This window comes from Jaculus jaculus, chromosome 9, assembly GCF_020740685.1.
Source record: "Jaculus jaculus isolate mJacJac1 chromosome 9, mJacJac1.mat.Y.cur, whole genome shotgun sequence".
Classification (NCBI taxonomy): Eukaryota; Metazoa; Chordata; class Mammalia; order Rodentia; family Dipodidae; genus Jaculus; species Jaculus jaculus.
The window spans coordinates 77,441,254-77,462,527 of NC_059110.1; the positions used below are offsets into that span (position 1 = coordinate 77,441,254).

Sequence of the window (21,274 nt, forward strand, 5' to 3'; positions counted from 1 at the left end):
CTCAACATGGCGGCTGCGCGTCTTCCCATTGGTCGAGGAAAGCGGGCTCCTCGCGGCAGACCCTAGCGATAGGTGGAGAGGCGGCGGAGGGCAGGACACGCAGGGCCACGCCCCCCAGGGCAACGTTCGCGGACCCGGAGGCGAGGTCCCAGCCGCCCTCACTCAAGCAGCACGGGGTTCATAGAAAGGCGATGGCAACTCCGAGAACTTTATTGCCCAGTAAGTGCCTTGATTCCCCATCACCGTGGACTCCTGTCCTTCGCAAGGCGCCTGCGCCGTTCCTCCCCCCCCCAACCCTGTCCCGCTGTGTCCGGCTACGACTGGTAAAAACTACAATTTCCAGAGCCCTTTGCACCCAGACCTCGCCTCCACGAGTCAGATGGTTCGGGTCAGGTGACAGATGGCCCGCCCTCACACAAAGTCGGCGGCGGGGCCCCTAGAGCCGGGTTCATTCCCAAGCCGCATCTAGCGCTTGGTTGCTGCGTCCGGTGAGGTCCCTTCCTCGGAGCCTAGGAAGCCGTCAGGTGAGAGTTACCGTGGCCGGGACAGACTCCCCATCCCACTCCCCACCCCAGGCCCTGGCCCTGCCCGGTACATCGGTGGGGCAGCGTGCCCCTCAGCTGCACCTAGATTTCATTCCCTGGTCCCAGCCCTGGCCTTGGGACACGAACAACAGGTGAAGGGCCAGGATAGCAAAAATAGTGACACACCGACTTCAGGGTGGTGTGGGTGTCTGTACTCCACTGAGGTTGGAGCCCCTTCCCTAGCTCCTGCTCAGTTGCCGCCTGAATCTGACTTGGTGTGTCGGTTGCTTTGGAGAGGCAAGATGCTGAGAGGACCGTCCCAGGATCTCCTTTTGATTTGCCCAGCGCTGGGCCCTGGGGTACTAAGCAAGGAGACCCCCCTGCCCTCTGGAATCTCATGCTGGAAGAAGAAAACTTCCCATGTCCCGCCTTTTCAATGTAGAGGAAAATAACCATCAGTGCTTTGTGGGAGCTTGCCAGCTGCACTGGGCAGTAGCAGTAATCACATTACATCATTGTTTGAACATTTTTATCTTTATCAATCCACCTCCATAAAAATTTTAATATAGTTGATAAGCTCTTTGTTTATGTATTGTAGCCCTTGGGTTTTAAAAATACCTGTAAGATATCACAATGGCTTGTGGCCCTCCCAAGAGCCAACTTCAGCTTCCTTTGAGAAAGCGTGCATTGTGCCTCATCTCTCTTAAGTGCTGTGAGGTAGTTGCCACCATCCCTTTTTCTTCGTTAGGAACTGAGATTACATAGCTTTCCAAAGTCACACAACTAATAAAAAGGGATTCCTGGACCAGAGCAGTCTGTTTGATGAGAACACAGCCCTAGCCACATCTGTGTTATCTGGAAGAAACTGCAGGTTGTAGGGCCAAGGACGGGACTAACTCAGATACCCAACAGAGGGGAGCTGACCCAGGAGACCTGGGACTTGAGGTTACTCCTGAGAGGAGATTGTGGGTAGAGGCTCTTCAAATGGTGACATCTGAATGAGGCCTGGAAGATAGAACTTACACCAGAAGGGCAAGCCAGACAGGGTACATTGTCATGAAGTACTTTATTTTGTAATTTTCATTAGCCACTAGTTGTGCCTGATTAACTATTTGATTTTTTGTTGTGTGAGGTATATGTGTGTCATATATGCACGTTTGTGCAGATGCCAAAGGAAGACATGAGTATCTTCCTCTATCCCTCTTCTGACTTATTTCCCTCAGACAGAGTCTCTCACTGAACCTGGAGCTCTCCATTTTTCAGTTAGACTGGCTGACCTGGGAGCCCCAGCAACCCTGTTCAGCTCATGCTTAGCTTTTTTACAAGGATGCTGAGAGTCAAACCTGGGTCCTCATGCTTGCACATGAGCCATCTCACCAGGCGTCAGTTTGATTTTTTTTTTTTTTTAACCACTGTAATCAACAGCATGTTAATGTGTTTTTGGTCTGTCCTAGAGCCTTCCTTGAGGGTGTCTCAGCTTTTGGGACTAGGGAACTTCTGCTGACCAAGGGTTTAAATTTCTCAATCCACATTTTGTTTCTGTAGAATAAGAGAGGAGACTTGTTGTGGGGTGAGATGGAGAACACTAAGCCAGTAAAACTGTATTCATTCTTTCTGTTAACGAGGCTGCAGATAGCAGTTGAGGGGAAAAGACAGGCCTGTGTTCACTTCCTCAGCATGGGACTTCACACAACCCACTTAGCTGCTATGAGCTGAAAGATAAACTCTGTTTAACTCTCCCCTTCTTGGAGGTTGGGATATGAAATCTATGAGACCAGAGTTGTGAAAAAAGTCTTTTATGAACCATCCCATGTGATTCAGGGAGCATAATGTCCACCTAGAGCTGAGCAGGTCCAGCCTGAACATGAACTTACCTTTTGTTGTTTTGTTTTCCCTAGTTCTGAGAAATCAGAGAACATGGTAAAGAATTGGCTGCCTATTTTTATCCTTTTTCCCTTGAAGCTCATAGAGAATTGTGGTAAGTTTAAAAAATGGTTTATCAGCTTTGCAAATAAGGAAGCAGTGGAGAAAGTAACCTGACCTTTTCGTCACTGAAGGTTTAGTGCTGCCCAGGACACGTGCCTTCCTGCCACTCAGCTAAAGGAAACAGCCAGACTCAAGTCTGGTGTCTGGATATTTTACAAACAGCCAGATGGTTCCACAAATAGTTGGCCTTCTGCCCTTGGGTCCTCTTACCTTTTCAGTATCAGCACGTGCAGTAATTAGGTTTTTCTCTTTTTGTTTAAGCAGAGAGAGAGTAAGGATATGCCAGGCCTCTTGCTGCTTTGTGTATCTGGCTTTATGTGGGTATTGGGGAATCTAACCCAGGCCAACAGGCTTTGCAAACAAGTCCCTTAACTGCTGAGCCACTTCCCTATCTCCAACAGTGTTCTTAAAGTCAGACTGTATAACTGGCTCTCAGAGTTAAACTGTAAAGCCCAATAAGCGGAGATAGTATCTATAAAGAATGGCTTGTACTTCTGGGCTGTAGACCTCTCAGGTCCTAGAAGACACTGGGGAGGCAGCTGAGGTGTACACGTGTCTGGTTCTGGCAGGCACAGACACCTGAAGAGTCCTCCTGGCCTCACCTTGTAAGAGAAGAAAACTCTTCCCTGGGAGTCATCAAAGAAAATAGAGCAGCCTCAGCCACACAGAAGACAGACTCAGGTGGGGATTTGCACATAGGTGTCAGAAGACTCCTTCAAATCCTGTAGCACCCTAACAGTGTTTATACCACCCAGAACATTTCTGGAATTCCTTCTACAGATAGCTGTCTTTAGCACACAAGATATTCCATGCCCGTTATTTTAATCATGGTTCAAAAACAAATGTCTCCTAAAGTCTGTAACAATTTCAAGCAAGCCTGATTCAAGTATTAAAAATCTTCCATGTTTTCCAATGCCATGCACACTGGCTACACATTATAGTGGTTTGGCCTCTTGAATCTCTGAGGAAACTGGTTATCTGACCAGCTCATTCTGGTTTGTTAAGTATAAGTCATGCTCCTTTGCAATCACACCTTGTGGATAAGCAATCTCTGAGAAAGGGAAGGTCTGACCATGGGGCCTAGTGTTCCTGTGGAGGGATGCCACAGCCTCATTCCTGCCCTACTAGGTCAGACTTTCCGGGAGCAGTGTATGTGTGTATGTGCTTGCATGTGTGTGTGTGTGTGTGTGTGTGTGTGTGTGTACACATTAAGGTTTCTTTAGCAAAGCCAGTAAATTCCCCCTTGGGAGCAGTAGAAAATCCAGCTAGTACTCCAGTGACATAAGAGGAAGAAACTGAAACCCAGATAAAGCAAAAACTTCACCAAATTGACAACACTAGAAAACGACAAAGCAAGACCAGGATAGGACCTTCATTCCTTTTGCCTCTTCTCATGACTGTCACAATGAAAGAGTGGCATAATATCAAGTACCTGAACTTGGATTTCCACCCTCATTCTGCTAGGCCTTTCTTCTCTGCTTTTAGGTGTTAGCATTGATGACCATGGATGAGCCAGTTGGCCTCCAGAGTGTCATCTCTGACTTCTTTGGATAGATTCTGAGGCAGTGCAGCCTAGTGGCAACAACCTAGACTTTAGGCCTGATAGACCTAGGTTTGACTCCTTGCTCCACCATTTTCTAGCTATGTAGGCAAGACTTCTTCCCTCTTGGAATTCTCAGTTTTATTGTGTCTAAAGTAGGAATAGAAGTACCCATCCCCTACTGTAACAGCATAAAATGGAAGTTAAGAGAATAACAGAAGCTAGGCATAGTGGCACACCTGTAGTCCGGGCATTCTGGAGGCCGAGGAAGATGATTGGAGCTTATAAATTCCAGACCAGCCTGAGCAACATAGTGACGCCCTCCACCCCCATCTCAAAAAAAAGAAGAAATTGCAAAGTTCCAGCAGCCAGGCATGGTGGTGCATTCCTTTAGTGCCAGCACTCAGGCAGCAGTGGTAGGACTGCTGTGAGTTCAAGGCCAGCTTGAGACTACTGAGTGGGTTCTAGGTCAGTCTGGGCTACAGTGACATCCTATCACAAAAAAAAAAAAAAAAAAATGTTCCTGCAGATTGGCCAGGATGAGTTGGAGTATTGAGTGGAAGAGGTGCCAATAAGTATTAGTTTAAAAATTAAAAAAAAAAAAAACCGGCTGGAGGGATGGCTTAGTGGTTAAGGCATTTGCCTGCAAAGCTGAAGGACCCAGGTTTGATTCCCCAGTACCCACATTAGCCAGATGCACAGGGGGGCACATGCGTCTGGAGTTCATTTGCAGTAGCTGGAGGCCCTGGCACACCCATTCTCTCTTTCTCTCTTCTTCCCCTCTTTCTCTGTCAAATAAATAAATAATACAATATTTTTAAAAAAAAAAAAACTAGTAGAAGTGGCACATATCTCTAATCTCAGCTTCTTGACACAGTTCAAGGCCAGCCTGGTCAACTTAATGAGACCCTGTTTCAATATATTAAAAAATAAATAAATAAGGGACTGGAAAGATGGGTCAGCAATTAAAGTCACTTGTTTGTAAAGCCTAATGGCCTGGGTTCACTTCTTTAGTACCTATATAAAGCCAGATGCAGAAAGTGGTGCATCTGTCTGGGGTCTGATTGCAATGGCAGGATACCCTGGCATGCCTACACACACACCCCACACATACTTTCACTGCCTCTTCTTTCTCATAAACAGAAATATTTAAAAAAATAAATAAAGCTGGGCACATCTTTAATCCCAGCACCTGGGATACTGAGGTAGGAGGATCACTGTGAATTTGATTCAGCCTGAGACTACATAGTGAATTCCAGATCAGCCTGGGCTAGAGTAAGACCCAACCTCAAAAAAAAGAAACAAAAATAAAGACTTTGAGATGTGACACAGAATACTTGGCTAGCATGTGCAAGGGACTACATTCAATCCATAGTACAGAAAGAAAGAAAGAGCCAGGTGTGGTGGTGCACACCTTTAATCCCAGCACTCGGGAGGCAGAGGTAGGAAGATCGCCGTGAGTTTGAGGCCACCTTGAGACTCCACAGTGAATTCCAGATCAGCCTGGGCTACAGTGAGACCCTACCTTGAAAAACCAAAAAAAAAAAAAAAAAGAAAAGAAAAGAAATAGGTTGGTATTATATATATGTAAGTACAATGATTGAGATGGGGAGGTAATATGATGAAGAATGGAATTTCAAAGGGGAAAGTGTGGGGAGGAGGGAGGGTATTACCATGGGATATTTTTTATAATCATGGAAAATGTTAATAAAAATTAAATAAATTTTAAAATAAAGTTAAAAAAGAAAAGAAAGAGGGAAGAAGGGAAAAAAAGGAAGAAGGGGAGGAGAGAAAATAGAAGAAGGAAAAGGGAAGGAGATAAAAGAAGGGGAAAGGAAAAGAGAAGAAAGAAGGAAGGGGAAAGGAGAGGAGAAAGAAATGGAAGGGGAGTGCTGGGCATGGTGGTGCACCTTTAATCCCAGTACGCAGAAGGCAGAGGTAGGAGGATCACTGTGAGTTCAAGACCACCCTGAGACTACATAGTGAATTCCAGATCAGCCTGGGCTAGACTGAGACCCATCCTTGGAAAAAAAAAAAAAAGAAAGAAAGAGAAAGGAAACAAGGTAGCCTCACTGTGACTCATTTGGTGATTCTGGTATGGTGCATAGAAGCTCCTACTCCAGAGCAAACTTGAAAACACACTTTTGCAGGATATGGTACAGCTTCCTTGCTGCCTCCTATCTTAGGCTAAAAATGACCTGCAGTTATAAAAGGACGATAATAGGAGCCAACAATTTAGCACCCAAAGCATGTGGAACATATATTACATACATACTGCACTTTATTTTTTTTTAATTTTTATTTATTTATTTGAGAGCAACAGACACAGAGAGAAAGACAGATAGAGGGAGAGAGAGAGAATGGGCGCGCCAGGGCTTCCAGCCTCTGCAAACGAACTCCAGACGCGTGCGCCCCCTTGTGCATCTGGCTAACGTGGGACCTGGGGAACCGAGCCTCGAACCGGGGTCCTTAGGCTTCACAGGCAAGCGCTTAACCGCTAAGCCATCTCTCCAGCCCTGCACTTTATTTTTACAGTGACCTGTGAGACAGGTCTTATACCCCCATATTACAGCTGAGGAAATGGAGACTCAGAGGTTAAGTGCCTTTCTCATGGTCATACAGCTGGGAAGTGCCAGAGGTAGGATGGAACAATGTGACCTCAGTGTATCATTCAGCACTGATGTCTCCTGTGATGCCTAGTGTGGGGAATGGGAATAGAGTCTGGTCTGGTTCTTTGAGAGATCCCAGACTACTCCTCTAATATACATAGACTGTGGGACATCTAAGGCCATGTGACTCTCCCTGCTAAGGGCTCTAGGGATCAGAGATAGAGGTGGCGTTCTTTTCTTTTTGTCTTTTTTCTTTTTTAATATAGGATCTCAATGTAGCACAGGCTAACCTGGAATTTACTATGTAGGCTCAGGCTGGCCTTGAACTCACAGCAATTCTCCTACGTCTGCCTCTCAAGTGCTGGGATTTAAGGCATGCACCACCTCACCCATAGAGGTGGTTTTCTGACATCCCTTTCAGTAGCCCCATTCCAAGCAGTGGCCTATTCTGGTACTTGTTTATCTGGTGAGGTTCTGAACTCTGAATAAAATTTAATAGAAACAATAAGTCTTGTGCTCCCCAGCGAGGAGAGCCCAGAACAAAACCCCAGGTTGGTAGCAGAGCATGGAGTATGGAAAAGCAGAGCAGAGTTTCCAAAGCTGCCTCCAGGTCCCAAGGCTACAGGTAAGAGACCTGTAAGGGATCCTGCTCTGAGGGACCCACCCAGGCAAGAGGACTAGACTTGGACCGTGGACAATACCAGTCTCAAACAGGAGTCTTGCATCTTTAGACAGCTTCTGCCTCACCTTTGTGGGGCTGTGGTGGAAAAGGCAGCTCACATATGGTCTAAGAGGCTCTAAGTGGCAGAACTGGGTGCAGGAGTCCACTTTGGGAGATGAGGATACCCTCCCAGAAGTGTCTAGAAGACAGAGGAAGAGAAACTACAGATAGAATACCAAGGAGGGAGGGCTGGAGAGATGGCTTAGCAGTTAAACGCTTGCCTGTGAAGCCTAAGGACCCCGGTTCAAGGCTCGATTCTCCAGGACCCACGTTAGCCTGTTGCACAAGGGGGTGCACTGGAGTTCCTTTGCAGTGGCTAGAAGCCCTGGCGCGCCCATTCTCTCTCTCTCTATCTGCCTCTTTCTCTCTCTGTCACTCTCAAATAAATAAAAGTGAACAAAAAAATTAAAAAAAAAGAATACCAAGGAGGGAAATCAACAGAGAAGGTAGTAGTAGATAACTTTAAAGGTCCTTCCAACTTAAGCTCTCAACATTCAGGGTCTCACTTCTTCATCTGCCATGGAGGAATCTGAGCAGGACCTGAGCACAGCCTTCAGCCTGTACTCCTGTGAGGTCCATCTTCATCAGAACTGAGCATCTGATCCCCTACATGAGTTCCTTCCCCACCCCAGTCTAGATTCCTGACCATAACTCTCTAGGCTATGAGGCAGGGAAGGTAAGATGGCAGGTATGCCATGCAGATTCAAGTATACCTGGGATGGTGCCAGGACAGAAGTAGAATGCCCAAAGAATACAGGAAGAACTCCAAGAAGCCAACCCAACTAACACGCCATGATGTGCAGGGGATGTTTGACCTCCCAAGATGATCTTTCTTACTCCTTATTTATTTATTTATTTATTTATTTATTTATTTATTTATTTTTGTTCTGGCTCTTGAACTTAGGGCCTTGTGTATGTTAGTCATGTGCTCTGCCCCTAAGCTATACTCCCAGCCTCCCAAAATGGTTTTCTAAAACCCAGACCTGCTCCTTCCCTCATCCTGGGTGCCTATTTTGTCTACCTTCTCCTGAATTAGCACCTTAATGCCAAGAAATAGGCCTTGGTAGGGAAAAGTGTGTATTTCCTCCCACTGCGCCTCAAGAAAGGGATCATGTGTGAGTTGAGCTGTGTCCACATGGGAGCTCAGAATACAGGAATGAGACTAAACTGACTTTTCAGTACCATCTTGGCTCATAAACAGAGGGTGCCTCTGTGCCATTCATCTAAAGACATAGTTCTAGTCCACCCTTCACAATCCCAAAATTTCTTGGGCTCCATAATATGTGTGTGTGTATGTATGTATGTATGTGTCCATATATATATATATATGTATATGTATATGTATATGTATATATGTATATGTATATGTATATGTATAATATATATGGGGTTTTTTGTGAGGTAGGGTCTCACTCTAACCCAGGCTGACCTGGAATTCACTATGTAGTCTCAGAGTGGCCCTGAACTCATGGTAATCCTCCTGCCTCTGCATCCTGAGTACTGGAATTAAAAGCATGTACCACCATGCCTGGCTCATAATTCGTTTTTTAATATTTTTATATAGTTATTTTACTTTCAAGCAAAAAGAGAGATAGGCAAGAGAGAGAGAGCATGGGCACAACAGGGCTTCCAGCCACTGCAAATGAACTACAGATGCATGCACCACTTTGTACATTTTGGCTTTACCTGATTACTGGGGAATCAAACCTAGATCAATAGGCTTTGCAGGCAAACACCTTAACTGCTGAGCCATTACTCCCACCCAAGGGCTCCATAATTCTTTTTTTTAAGATTTTATTTTTATTTATTTATTAGAGACAGAGGGGTGGGGAAAGAGAGAGTGGACACACCAGGGCCACTAGCCACTGCAAATGAACTCCAGATGCATGTGCCACCATGTGCATCTCGCTTACATGGGACCTAGACAATCAAACCAGGGTCCTTAGGCTTTGCAACATGTGCCTTAACTGCTAAAACATCTCTTCAGCCCTTTTTATTAACTCAATTTAAAAAATTTTTTTTTGTTTTTATTTTTGTTTATTTAGTTGAGAGCGACAGACAGAGGGAGAAAGAGGCAGAGAGAGAGAGAGAGAATGGGCGCTCTAGGGCCTCTAGCCACTGCAAACAAATTCCAGATGCATGTACCCCCTTGTGCATCTGGCTAATGTGGGTCCTGGGGAATCGAGCCTCGAACTGGGGTCCTTAGGCTTCACAGGCAAGTGCGTAACCACTAAGCCAACTCTTCAGCCCTTTTTTAATTTTGTTATTGACAACTTCTATACTTACAGAAAATAAGCCGTGATAATTCCCTCTCCTCCCCTCCTTTCCCCTTCACAATTCCACTCCATCATATCTCCTCCCTCTCTGTGTTAGTCTCTCTTACTTTGATGTCATCATCATCTTCTCCTATTATGAGGGTCTTGTGAAGCTATTGCTAGGCACTGCAAGGTCATGGTTATCAAGACCAATTTCTGTCTGGACAGTTACATTGTAAGGAGTGGTACCCTTCCTTGGTCTCTTACATTCTTTCCACCACCCCTTCTGTCCATAGTTCTTTAACCTATCTCTGGGTAACTCAGCCTGTCTGTGGAAGGGGGGAGGAAGTTCTAGTACTTCCTGCTCTGGCCTGTGTTGCTTTCTGCTGTTTCTGACACAAGGGAAAAAGTCCAGGCCCTTCCCTCTCTTCACCTAGAAAGTTAGAATTGTCAGTGAGTCAGGGATCGTGAGTTCAGATGTCAAGGGCCTCATGCCTGCTTCTCCTCATGGACTGTTTTCTGACCTGATGACTTGTGTCATTGACTTGGGTCCTTCCAGAATCAGTGGCCAGCATCACCGTTCCTCCCATTGTGAAGCTGGAAAATGGCAGCTCAACCAATGTCCGCGTCACCCTTGGGTAAGTTCTCAGGCCTAGTTCTGTCCTCAGCTCCACTTGAGGTGACCTCTGGCCACTTCTAACTCATATGTGATGCTCTTGCTGCTCAGCTATAGTGAGCCATAAAAAGAGGGTGGTACCATCCCAAAACTACAAAGCAAGGCCCCAAGTCAGGCACCCAAACTGAAATCCTTATTCCCACTGGTAAGAAAAAGAAGGAGTGCTTTTCCCCAGAGACATGAGCCTTTACCCCAGTGAGGTGAGTCCATGAGCAACCAGCAGCTGACTCCAGACCCTTTCTAAAACTGAATCTTTAAGCACAGCCTTGTAAGTCAAAGGCAGGGAGTTGAACTACTGACCAGCTCACTGTCCTAAAACAGAAGTGACAGCTCAGGTGTCTTCCCAAAACAGAAGTGACAGCTCAGGTGTCTTCCCAAAACAGAAGTGACAGCATCAGTGAATCCCATTCATGCCATCCTCACATGTAGTCTTTGTCCACATTTGCTGACACCTACCAATTTAAACAGAGGTCTTGACCTTGTCCAGACTTTTCTAGAATGCTTCATGTCCTTTACTGCCTTACGCTTGCCTGTGCCTACCAGCTGTCAGGATGCTCTGAGAGGAACATCTAGAAGCCTATCCTCTGTGTGCCTCAATCTCCTGGGAGGGCTTATCTCAAATCCACACTTTGGATCCCAGCCCCCCTTGAAGGCCTGCCATTCCATTCTCAGCTCCTAGGCCTCTGTACATCCACTCCAATAAGTCATCCTCATATCCAAGTCTCCCTGCTCCAGGATTTTTCAATGGCTTCCCACTCTCCTCTAAAGTACCTCTGAGGCTCTAAGCCCAGATTTGAGGCTCTTATGAGCTATTCCAGAGGCCTCACCTCCTTCAGTCCGGTGTTACTTTCATACCACACCATTCTCAGACCTGATCCTCTCTGAAGAGAGAGTCCTGTACAGGCCTGTCCCCCTCCAGATGCCTCACCTTTTACCCACAGCCAGCTGGCCACATTCTCATCCCACCCTAAAGGAACAACTAGTTTCCTGGTAGAGTAGGGTCAGGGATTCCTCTTCGGGATTGAACACATGACACTTGCTGCTCTTGACTGTGGAAGAAATAAAGTTCCACTGTGAAATCCAGAGGGTTGGTTAAGATCTCACAGGTTCCCACTTCCCAGCAGTAACCAGACTCTTGTCCTCCACAGGCACCCATTAAATGAAACTCTGGTGATCACTTTTGAAATCACATTTCGTTCAAAAAATATTACTATCCTTGAGCTCCCTGACGAAGTAAGTAGCAAATTTTAACTGATGGATAGGGCAATGGTAGGCAGCAGGACACATTTTAATTAAGAGCTTACAGCTGGACATGGTGGCACATGCCTTTAATCCAAACACACAGGAGGCAGAGGTAGGAGGGTCACTTTGAGTTCGAGGCTACCCTGAGACTACATAGTGAATTCCAGGTCAGTGTAGGCTAGAGCAAGACCCTACCTCGAAAAACCAATATAAAAGAGTTTATGGAAACAGGCTGCCCCTGTTCCCTCATTCTAGAAATCTGTGGTTTGGGCTCTTTGAGGATGAGTGTTTACTGCCATGTAGTTTGAATTAAGGATTCACATGATGACAAGCTAGGAGGAATAGCTTCTGAAGGTTAATGTTACACCTAGTTATATAGTCAACAATAAGATACTGATGAAAAATATATATATTTACAGTATATAATGTGATGTTTTAACATGTATACATTAAAATTTGATTAAAGTAAGCAACTTAACATATTCATCACCTTGCATACTTAACATTTTTTTGTCTGTAATGGGAACATGACAGATCTAACATCTCAGTTTTGCAGAACAGCCACATGCACTTTAATTATGTAAATGATGGGAATAATGGGATACATTCTGAGAAATTCATCATTAGGTGACTTTATAAGTGTGTGAAAACAATAGCATATGTGTACACAAAGATGGCTAGGTAATACCAGCTTATGGAGTCACTATCCTATACAGTCTTGCCTTGACCAAAATATTGCTATTTGGTACATGACTTTATATAATACCTTATTATTAACTAAAATTACCATGGTAGATGGTGGGCTGGCATTCATCTTAACATCTCTCTCTCCCTCCCTCCCTCTCTCCCCCTCCCCCCCTCTTTTTCTTTTGTCAATCATATCTTAATAAAGGTGGGGAATGCAGGAGGGAAATTCAGGGAAGACCTCCATGAGGCCCTGGGTGGTTGTGGAAATGGGCCTGCAAATCAGATCTGAACTCCTCAGCAAACATACAGCAGTGAAGTGAGTTAGGGAATCTGTCCTTCTAATAAACTCCACTGCTGAGAGAGGAGCTTCAGAGTATTTAGCTAAGGGAAATCTGTGAGAAAGGTAAATCTTGTACCCCTTGGGCATTGAACTAACCAGTGGCACAGCTCACAGCCTCCTCCTGCCCCAGACTTTGAGGTTTGAGGCCAGCATACAGTGCAAGGAAGGACATGGTTCTAACAGCAAGTTAGAACTTGGTATGCAGCCCTTTGAGCTCTGCTTGATCTGCAGGCCACATGTAGACTCTTAGAGGAACAGATGCTCATCACATAGTTTAGAGCCAAACATCTAAGTAAGAGTATCCTCTTTTAAAAATAATAAAAGTTGGGGGCTGGGAAGATAGCTCAGCCAGTAAAGGGCTTGCCTTGCAAGCCTGAGGACCTGAGTTCAGTCTTCAGAACTCAAATTTAAAAGCTGGGCATGGTGGCACCTGCTTGTAATCACAGCAATGGGAAAGTGGCGAGTCAGCCGTCTGGCCAATTTGACCAGCTCCAAGTCAATAAGAGACCCTGTCTCAAAAAATGTAGATGGTGTCCCCAAAGAATACTACCTGAGATTGTTCTCTGGCCTCCACATGCATACTTGTGTATGTGGGTGTGCATGCATGTGCACACAGTGAAAGTCAAGGATGATGTCAAGCAAAAGAAGCCAGCACAACAAAGCCTGGACTGTACAATGCTTGTGATAGAATACAACATACACATCTGTGGCATCAAGGCAGTTGTTATTCTCAGGGTGAGGAGACTATAGGAGATCAGAATAGAGATTCTAGGCTTTCTTGATCTGGAAGCTGGATATGTTTATAAACATTTCATCAACCTGTGAAATATATACTTTTCTGTAGGTTTGTTATACACCAGCTTTTAAAAAAATTAACATTATGAACCCACCTTTTTGGGCTCCTATATCACGGGCCCCTCCCTGTGCAGTGCTAGCCACTCCTGTCCTATACCTGTGATGTAGGGAACCAGTGGTGAGAACTTGAAAGTCAAGTGGTCTAGGAGCCCAGCCCAGGAGCTCTGGATAAGGGATTCAGCTGGACACAGCATTTTCATCATTTGTAGACATGAGAGTCATCATGTCTGCTGGAGCACACTCTGAGGTTCAAAAGCAGTAACAGAAAGTACAAAGTGGCTGGGATTGTACCTGGCAGATAAAAGGCAGTCCATAAGTTATCACTGTGTTGTGCCACGTTTTGGTCGATTTCCAATTGGCTGATTTCTTCCTATATAGTTCCAGAGGGATTTAGTGGCTACTTAGAACGTTACAAGAAAACTCTTATTTCAAAGAAAAGTGTGGTACAAGGAAATGGGAGAACCACTAGTGGTGCATGTCCTCAAAATGTGGCTTGCAAATCACCACCGGACCAAAAATTGCACTCCAGCCTCTTTATCATCCCCTCTCACTTAATACAATTTCCATTGCTTTGTCCAAGCCCCCTGATTTCTGTTGCTAAGATGAAAAAGGCAGGGCTCAGTGGTCCCAACAAAGAAGCTACTGGTAGCCTAGTATGATGGATGTATACATGTAATCCCAGCCCTCAAGAGATGGCAGGAGGACCTCAAAGTCTAGGCTGAAACCTTGTCTCAAAAAAATATTTTTAATTATTTATTTGCAAGCGGGGGTGGGGGGGAATAACGGGTGCCTGTAGCTGCTGCAGGCAAACTCCAGATACACGTGCCACTTTGTGCATCTGGCTTTACATAGGAACCAAACCCTGGTCATTAGGCTTTGCAGGCAAGCACCTTAACTGCTGAGCCATCTCTCCAGCCCAAAACTTTTTATTTGTTTGTTTTTGGAGGCAGAGTCTCACTTGAGTCTAGGCTGACCTGGAATTCACTGTGTAGTCTCAGGCTGGGCTCGAACTCATAGCAGTCTTTCTACCTCTGCCTTCCAAGTACTGGGATTAAAGGTATGCACCACCCCACCCAGCCCAAATACACATACATACATACATACATACATACATACATACATACATACATACATGGTCAGATGCAGCAAGTAATGCCTGTAATTTTAGTATTTAGGAGGCTGGGGCAGGAGTATTGCCAAGAAGTTAAAGACAGTTTGGACTATATAGTGAGTTCCAGGCCAACCAGAGCTACATAGCAAGACTCTGTCTCAGAAGAACAAAAAGAAAGAAGAGAGAGAAAGGAAGGGAAGGGGAAAAGAAAGAAGACAATGCTCCCTAATGAGCCAGGTACTTATGGTATCTGCAAAACAAATTGAGGATGGGACCTAGAGTATTATCTGGGGGTGGGCACATTTTGTTTCAGTAAAAATGTTGTCTAGTTCCTTGCTACTGTAGGGGGATTTCATTGTCAAGACAAATGACTGAAAGATCAGGTGTTCTAGGCAGGTCTCCAAGTCCATCTTCCCGGAACAAGGCTTTTGGTAAATATTGAAAAGAAATTTAGGGAAGAGTGTTTTCCTTGCCAAGCATCTTGTGTATACTTTTTTTTTTTTTTTTTTTGTTTTGGTAACTTGGCAGCCAGGTGGGGCACAGGGCAGTCATCATTTTATAAAGTCTAGGGAGCCTGTACAGTCATGCTAGGAAGCTGTCAGCTTACCATGTGCTGGGATCTGTGATGTCAGCTTTCAGACACCATGTCATTCTCATTCGTAACAGCCCCTGGAAGGTAGATACTGGTGCTACCCTCACTTACAGATTAGCAGGTTGAAGTTATATGGCTAATGAGAGGAAGGAAGCCATCACACGCCCACCCCAGTAGTTAGTGAGGGAGGACCAAAGGCCAGACCACAGTCCTACTCAGAAACCCAGACAGAGATGTAAGGTGGTTTGAGTTGGCTGCCCAATGCTTCTTCCCTTGGTTAGTGAGCTCTTGGAAGGTAGTACCAAGTATGATGTACCCTAGTTTTTACCAAAGACAGACTGTTGGTAGGACTCTCCAGTAACTATACATGGCCTCAAATCAAATTCAGTCTTCCTCATAGGTTGTACTGCCTCCTGGAAGAACAAATTCCTCTTTCCAAGTGACATCTCAAAATGTTGGACAATTGACCATTTATCTTCATGGAAATCATTCCAACCAGACCAGGTAGGCTGACCTCTGCCCCCCCCCCATGTGACCTCACATAATGGGAAGGGAGGCTGTGTACCAGGCATATGAAGGCTTCCTTCAAAAGCACCCCAGAATCAGTGCCTCAGCTCATCCTGTCCCCAAATCCTTTCTAGCACCAGGATACTGTTCTTCGTGATCCACAACAAGGCCATTAGCATCATAAACCAGGTGATTGGCTGGATCTACTTCCTGGCCTGGTCCATCTCCTTCTACCCTCAAGTGATCAAGAACTGGAGAAGGAAGAGGTAACTTGTGAGCTGAACCTATAGGCCCACATGGAGGAAAACCCTTTGCACTCTGCCCTCTCCAAAAAGCTGTCCTCATAGGAAAGCTCTTCATAAGAATGGGAGGGACTTCCAGTGTCAGGCATTTGGTCCCTTGCTCCCTATGGGAACAACAGCCTGGGGTTTTCCAGCTAAGCTGGGAGAAGCAGGCTGGATGGGGGAAAGTCCACTCTGAATCTTCGCAGTTCTGGAAGACCTGGGGCATCATATCATGTACCCTTCAGCCCCCAAGACTAAGTAACTCCCACGGTCATTTTAAAGATGAAATGTGAAAGTGGGCCTGAGGTTGAGTCTGTGTACAGCAAGGACACAGCTCTCCCATAGTGACTTTGGCCACATGGTTCTCCTCAGGGCCTGCTGAGCAATAAAGCAGGGAGGCAGATGCCGCCTCTCCACATTAAGCCTTCAGGAGAAATCTCTGAAGCTAGGGAGGAGGAGACACCTGGCTCTGAGGAGGGCTACTGGCTGGCATCTTCATAGTATAGAAAGGCACCTAAGGGCAGTGTTCTTTTGCTGCAGGCTGAGCCACTAGGAACTGTGTCCTCTCCTGTCAAAGGTCTCACCCCTGCACCACTTTATTCCCTCTGCTCGCCCCACAGTGTCATTGGTTTGAGCTTTGACTTCTTGGCCCTGAACCTGATGGGCTTCGTGGCATACAGTGTGTTCAACATCGGCCTCCTATGGGTGCCCTACATCCAGGTATAGCACTGCCTATCCCCCCCCACAGCCCACCCAAGCTACTCAGTGGCCAGCTGCTCTCACCTCCTAGCTTCTTCCCACCCCCAACAGGAGCAGTACCTCCTCAAATACCCCAATGGTGTGAACCCTGTGGACAACAATGATGTCTTCTTCAGCCTCCATGCTGTCGCCCTCACTCTGATCGTCATCCTTCAGTGCTTCCTATATGAGGTAAGGGATGAAGCCTGGTGGCCTGGCCCACCATGGGTTGTCCAAGTCGACTCCCACCATCCACCCTCTCACATGCCTCCCAATACTACTGGCTTTTGGTATCCAAAGATATGGAATCCTCAAAAAAAAAAAAAAAAAAAACACATTCCTTCATTCAGTAGCTACTTTGTGGGCCTAGGTAATGAGGGCCAAGCCCAGAGCTGTACAGAAAGAACACCCCAACTCTGGAATGAGGGAAACAGAGGGGCAGTGATAAGCCAGCAGGCTGAGAGCTGTGTGAGGCAGGAGCACAGGTAGCTGGTTGGGGAGGCCCAAGCTGTGTCTGGGGGCAGTGGGGAGTAAAATGTCAGGAAAATGATACTGCATGTGAGCCAAGGGTGGGAGAAGGAAGGACATCTTTACAGTCCCCACTGTTCCAGGGGACCTCTGAGGTGATAGCTGTGCCTTCCCCCCGGGTGTGCTGCCTCCTTTCACACTCTGTGCAAGGCCAGTAGTCTGCGTGGCCCCCACCCTCATGAACAGGTTCCTTCCCCCCCTCGCTGTAGTGCTCTATGGAAGGAGCCCCACTGTGGGGCCATGTCCAGAGAAAGATGGGATGAGGGACAGATTCCAAGATCCTCAAGCTCCATCTGGGTCCCGTGAGATGACACTGGGCCAGGGACTAAGTGCTGGGCATCCAACATTGTCCCCAGTGCTATTCCCTGCCTCTGATTGAGCTCTGAGATGTTCCTCATGCTACAGATGGGAACAAAAGGTAGGCAAGAGCTGGAGAGCCTAAGATGGATGGAGCAGGAGATCTTAACTGTGAAAAGATGGGGTTGGTGCTAAGGACTTCACACCTCATCCCACCTACAGTGTTCACTTATGGCCCAGATGAGCCTCTACTTGCCCTTTTATGGACAACTCCATTGCCTTTGACCCCCTCCTCACACATAGTATCCCAAGGCCAGGCTTCTACCTCTGGCTGTCCCCTTTCATCCACCCTGAACCCCTTCTCTTAAGCCTACTCTGTCCAAGGCCATCCTTTCCTGAAACCCTGCAGCAGCCTCTGTATCCCCATCTGTAACCCCACTTCCCGTCTCATCCTCAGCGAGGCAACCAGCGTGTGTCATGGCCTGCTATCGGCTTCCTGGTGCTCGCGTGGCTTTTTGTCGTAATCACCATGATTGTGGCTGCAGTCGGCGTGACCACATGGCTGCAGTTCCTCTTCTGCTTCTCTTACATCAAGCTCGCCATCACGCTGATCAAGTATTTTCCACAGGTACCCCAAGGCCCTCCTGCACTTTCATATGTCAAGTAAGGGGCAACTTTTACCAGGCCAAGTAGACAAGAGTAGGAAGTCCCAGTGGAAGCCAGGAAGCCCAGACTGGCGAAAGCTAGTGGGTATCACTCTCTGCTTTCCCTGGTATCAGAGTCACAGGAAGAAGTCAGAAGAGGCTCTTGGACCTCATCCTCCCTGAGTCGGGCATTTGACAAGTCACTGCCTTTGTCTGCCCCTTCCCAGTCTTTCATAATGACTTGAATTCTACTTACCCTCTCCCCCTTGTTACAATAGTCATCCCTGAAGACCTACAGCAGGGGAATCAGGAAAGATCAGAGAGGGAGAAAGGAGATGACCCTGTTCCCCCAGCCTGTGCAGGACCCTCAGCACCCTCCCACAAGTCCTAACAATTTAAGCCAATTCTGGAGCTCAGCCTCAAACATGTCTGTCTCCAGAAACATGATGGCTCTGGTTTAGGACCTGCTATGTAGAGCTGCCACTACATACTCCACCCAGCAGGAATCTAGGGCCTCCTAAAACTGATAGAGAAGCCCCAGTGCTAGACTTGGGACTGGAACCTGGGGGGTGGGCAGAAGCACCAGCTGAGAGACATTTGAAATTATCTGGACCTGGGGAGGGAAGTATGGGGGAAAGGAAGAGGACAGGGCAGGAAGCTGAGGACTACCACAAAGGCCAGTATCTACCAGATGGTAGGAAAGGAGTTGGTACGAGTCCAAGATACTCATAAGGCATAGTGGGTTTGGAGGGAAGCTATGATACCTGGGCAGCAGCAAGAGAGGAAGCCCAAGAGGTGGTCCAGGAACCCAGCCAGGGCTGAAGTGGCAGCTGGGTCCATTGTCCAGGTGGGGAAACTAAGATAAGAACTCCAAAGCTTGCCAGAGGTAACCCCACTCTGACACTGGAGTGGGGATTCCATACCAAGAAGGTGGCCCTCAGCCATGTTCCAAGCAGTGTGGGGTCCAGGCTGAGACCAGAGACAGATTCACTGGAGGTGAGAAGAATCAGAGTTCAGCCAGACATAGAGGTACAAACCTCTTATGGTAGTACTTGCAGTACCTGGGACACTAGGATGGGGGCTCATGAGTTGGAGGCCATTCTGGGCTACAAAAAGAACAACCTCAGAATTGCTCAGAAGCCACTATAGGGCTATGTCCACCCAAGGGGTGAAGAAGTTGGGCCAGGCAGCATGTGCCTGTCTCTCCATTGGAGTCAGAGGTGCAAGAGACAAAGACAATGCTTGCCCTTCATGAAGGAGAGAGCCCCCCCAACCCCATGACCACACTGTTCCCGTGGCTGAGGCTTGTCAGAACCCAGAGGTCACTGTGTTCTTTGGAGCTGAGGGCTGAGTACATGAGTGGGAGGAAAAAATCATAGTGACTTTTGTTTGGAGTGGCAGTCAAAAGGCATGTGAAGCACCACCCCACCCCTCATAGGCCTCCATGTGTCTGTCCCCAGGCCTATATGAACTTTTACTATAAAAGCACGACAGGCTGGAGCATTGGCGGTGTACTCCTGGACTTCACAGGGGGCAGCTTCAGCCTCCTCCAGATGTTCCTCCAGTCCTACAATAATGGTGAGTCCACCAAGCCACTCCCATCCAGTGGGTGAAAGCATGGGGGAGATATTTCCTGGGGACCTTTCGGTGGATGCCAGCCCACAAAGTGGACCTCATTCAGAGGCCTTTGCAGCTTCATGAGCAGATGGGGATCCCCACCCTCCACAGCCCACCAGGAGCTGCCAGCCTAAAACCAGATTCTGATCCCTTTGGTGTTAACAGACCAGTGGACATTGATCTTCGGAGACCCAACCAAGTTTGGACTTGGCATCTTCTCCATTTTCTTCGACATCATCTTCTTCATCCAGCACTTCTGTTTGTACAGAAAGAAACCAGGGTACGACCAGCTGAACTAGTACCCAGACACACAATATGAACAACCAGAGCATAGGCTCTGGTGGGGAAGGCTGCACCCAGCAAAGGCCAAAGAAGTGGTTGACATGCAGGGCTGGCGCAATATGACAAACGAGTAGAAGCACTCTCTTACCCTGTGCCAAATGCCTTAAAGTCAACCAGCCTGCTTTTGCCCAGGCTCCTCCTGGGCCATGGAAGACCTCCCCTCTGAGACAGACATCTTAATGTTCTCTGAGACTGAAAGCGTCCTCAGGTGGTCCTCCCAGCCTCCCTTGCCTGGCCTTTTGGCAGAGGCGCCTAGCCCTCCCATCTTGATGCACCATCTCTCTTTTCTTTAAGGCTTCAGGCAGCATGCACGAGTCCTGACAGCCACCCCAGGCGGAACTGGGTGCCAAGCTTGCAACCGATGGCCTTGCCCCAAACCACCAGTGTTTCTGGGAGCAGCTTGAAGGGCTAAACTTGCAACTGGGAGAGCCAAGGGTACTTTGCAGTCACCGCTGTGTTCCCAGGGACCAAGCAGCCAGGTGCTGTGGCCAATGAACTCAAAGGTGCTGGTGCCAGTGGCACCGGGAGGGCAGTGAGGTTAGGTGTGCCTTGGGGGTCCTTTCTCTGAAGGCCATATTCCTAATACTCTGCAGAACTCCTCCTCCCTAACTACAAAACAGGTGGTCCAGGCCAGGACCTGGTAAAGAGAATTTCTGACCCCCCCCCCCCCCAAGGCTTACCAGATATGTTCTGAAGTGGCCCCATACCCAGCACTCTCTGGATCTTTATCATACAAGTTTCTTCCAGAATTTTCAGGAGTTTTTCAGAAGGGACTTAACTTTCTTTTGTCCTCTCTTCTACCTCCACTTTCTGACAGTCAGATGGGGCCCTGTTTGACCAGCCCCTTTACTCCTAATGCTGCACTTACAGAGCACTTTCCACTAGCCTGTGCTTTATGGGCCTGTCAGTCCTGCCAAATGTAGATGCCCTGGAGGGGTGGGCAGATCCCTTCTGTCACCTCCCCCAGGCCCTATCTGAGACTCCAATTTCTTGGCTGAGGAATGTCCATGAACTGGAGCCCACCTCCTCCAATATTTCTGAGCCCAACCTGCTTGGAATGTGCCTTTAATTTGTCAATCCACCTACCAGACCAGTGCAGAGCCCTGTGTGTGTGTGTGTGTTTTGATGGGGCCTATGTCCATAATTAAAACTTGGCTTGTCTCCTGTCTGTACACTCAA

The 21,274-nt window shown here is 47.2% G+C and overlaps 1 protein-coding gene across 4 annotated transcripts; it reads left to right on the top strand.

Moving 5' to 3' along the window:
- The first annotated feature begins 124 nt into the window (after window positions 1-124).
- Window positions 125-21,274, top strand: Ctns (cystinosin, lysosomal cystine transporter). Of its 4 annotated transcripts, XM_004672390.2 has the most exons (12): window positions 232-524; window positions 2,423-2,502; window positions 10,195-10,273; window positions 11,460-11,544; window positions 15,539-15,642; window positions 15,780-15,911; window positions 16,550-16,649; window positions 16,740-16,859; window positions 17,950-18,120; window positions 19,597-19,714; window positions 19,919-20,033; window positions 20,390-21,274. In XM_004672390.2, the coding sequence occupies exons 2-12, from the start codon at window positions 2,442-2,444 to the stop codon at window positions 20,505-20,507; spliced, it is 1,203 nt and encodes a 400-aa protein (XP_004672447.1). In that variant the 5' UTR covers window positions 232-524; window positions 2,423-2,441; the 3' UTR covers window positions 20,508-21,274. The 4 variants fall into 4 exon arrangements, with proteins under 4 accessions (XP_045013965.1, XP_004672447.1, XP_045013964.1 ...); XM_045158030.1 differs by lacking the exon at window positions 232-524 and adding an exon at window positions 125-219 and having other exon boundaries at window positions 19,919-21,274; XM_045158029.1 differs by having other exon boundaries at window positions 239-524; window positions 19,919-21,274.

What these genes read in the sequence shown, in the direction of transcription:
- Ctns (XM_004672390.2), top strand. Translation starts at nt 2,442, where the DNA reads ATGGTAAAGAATTGGCTGCCTATTTTTATCCTTTTTCCCTTGAAGCTC. An exon ending in TTCAGTGCTTCCTATATGAG is followed by an intron (nt 16,860 to 17,949) that starts GTAAGGGATGAA and finishes TCTCATCCTCAG; the next exon opens with CGAGGCAACCAGCGTGTGTC. An exon ending in TTGTACAGAAAGAAACCAGG is followed by an intron (nt 20,034 to 20,389) that starts GTACGACCAGCT and finishes CTTTTCTTTAAG; the next exon opens with GCTTCAGGCAGCATGCACGA.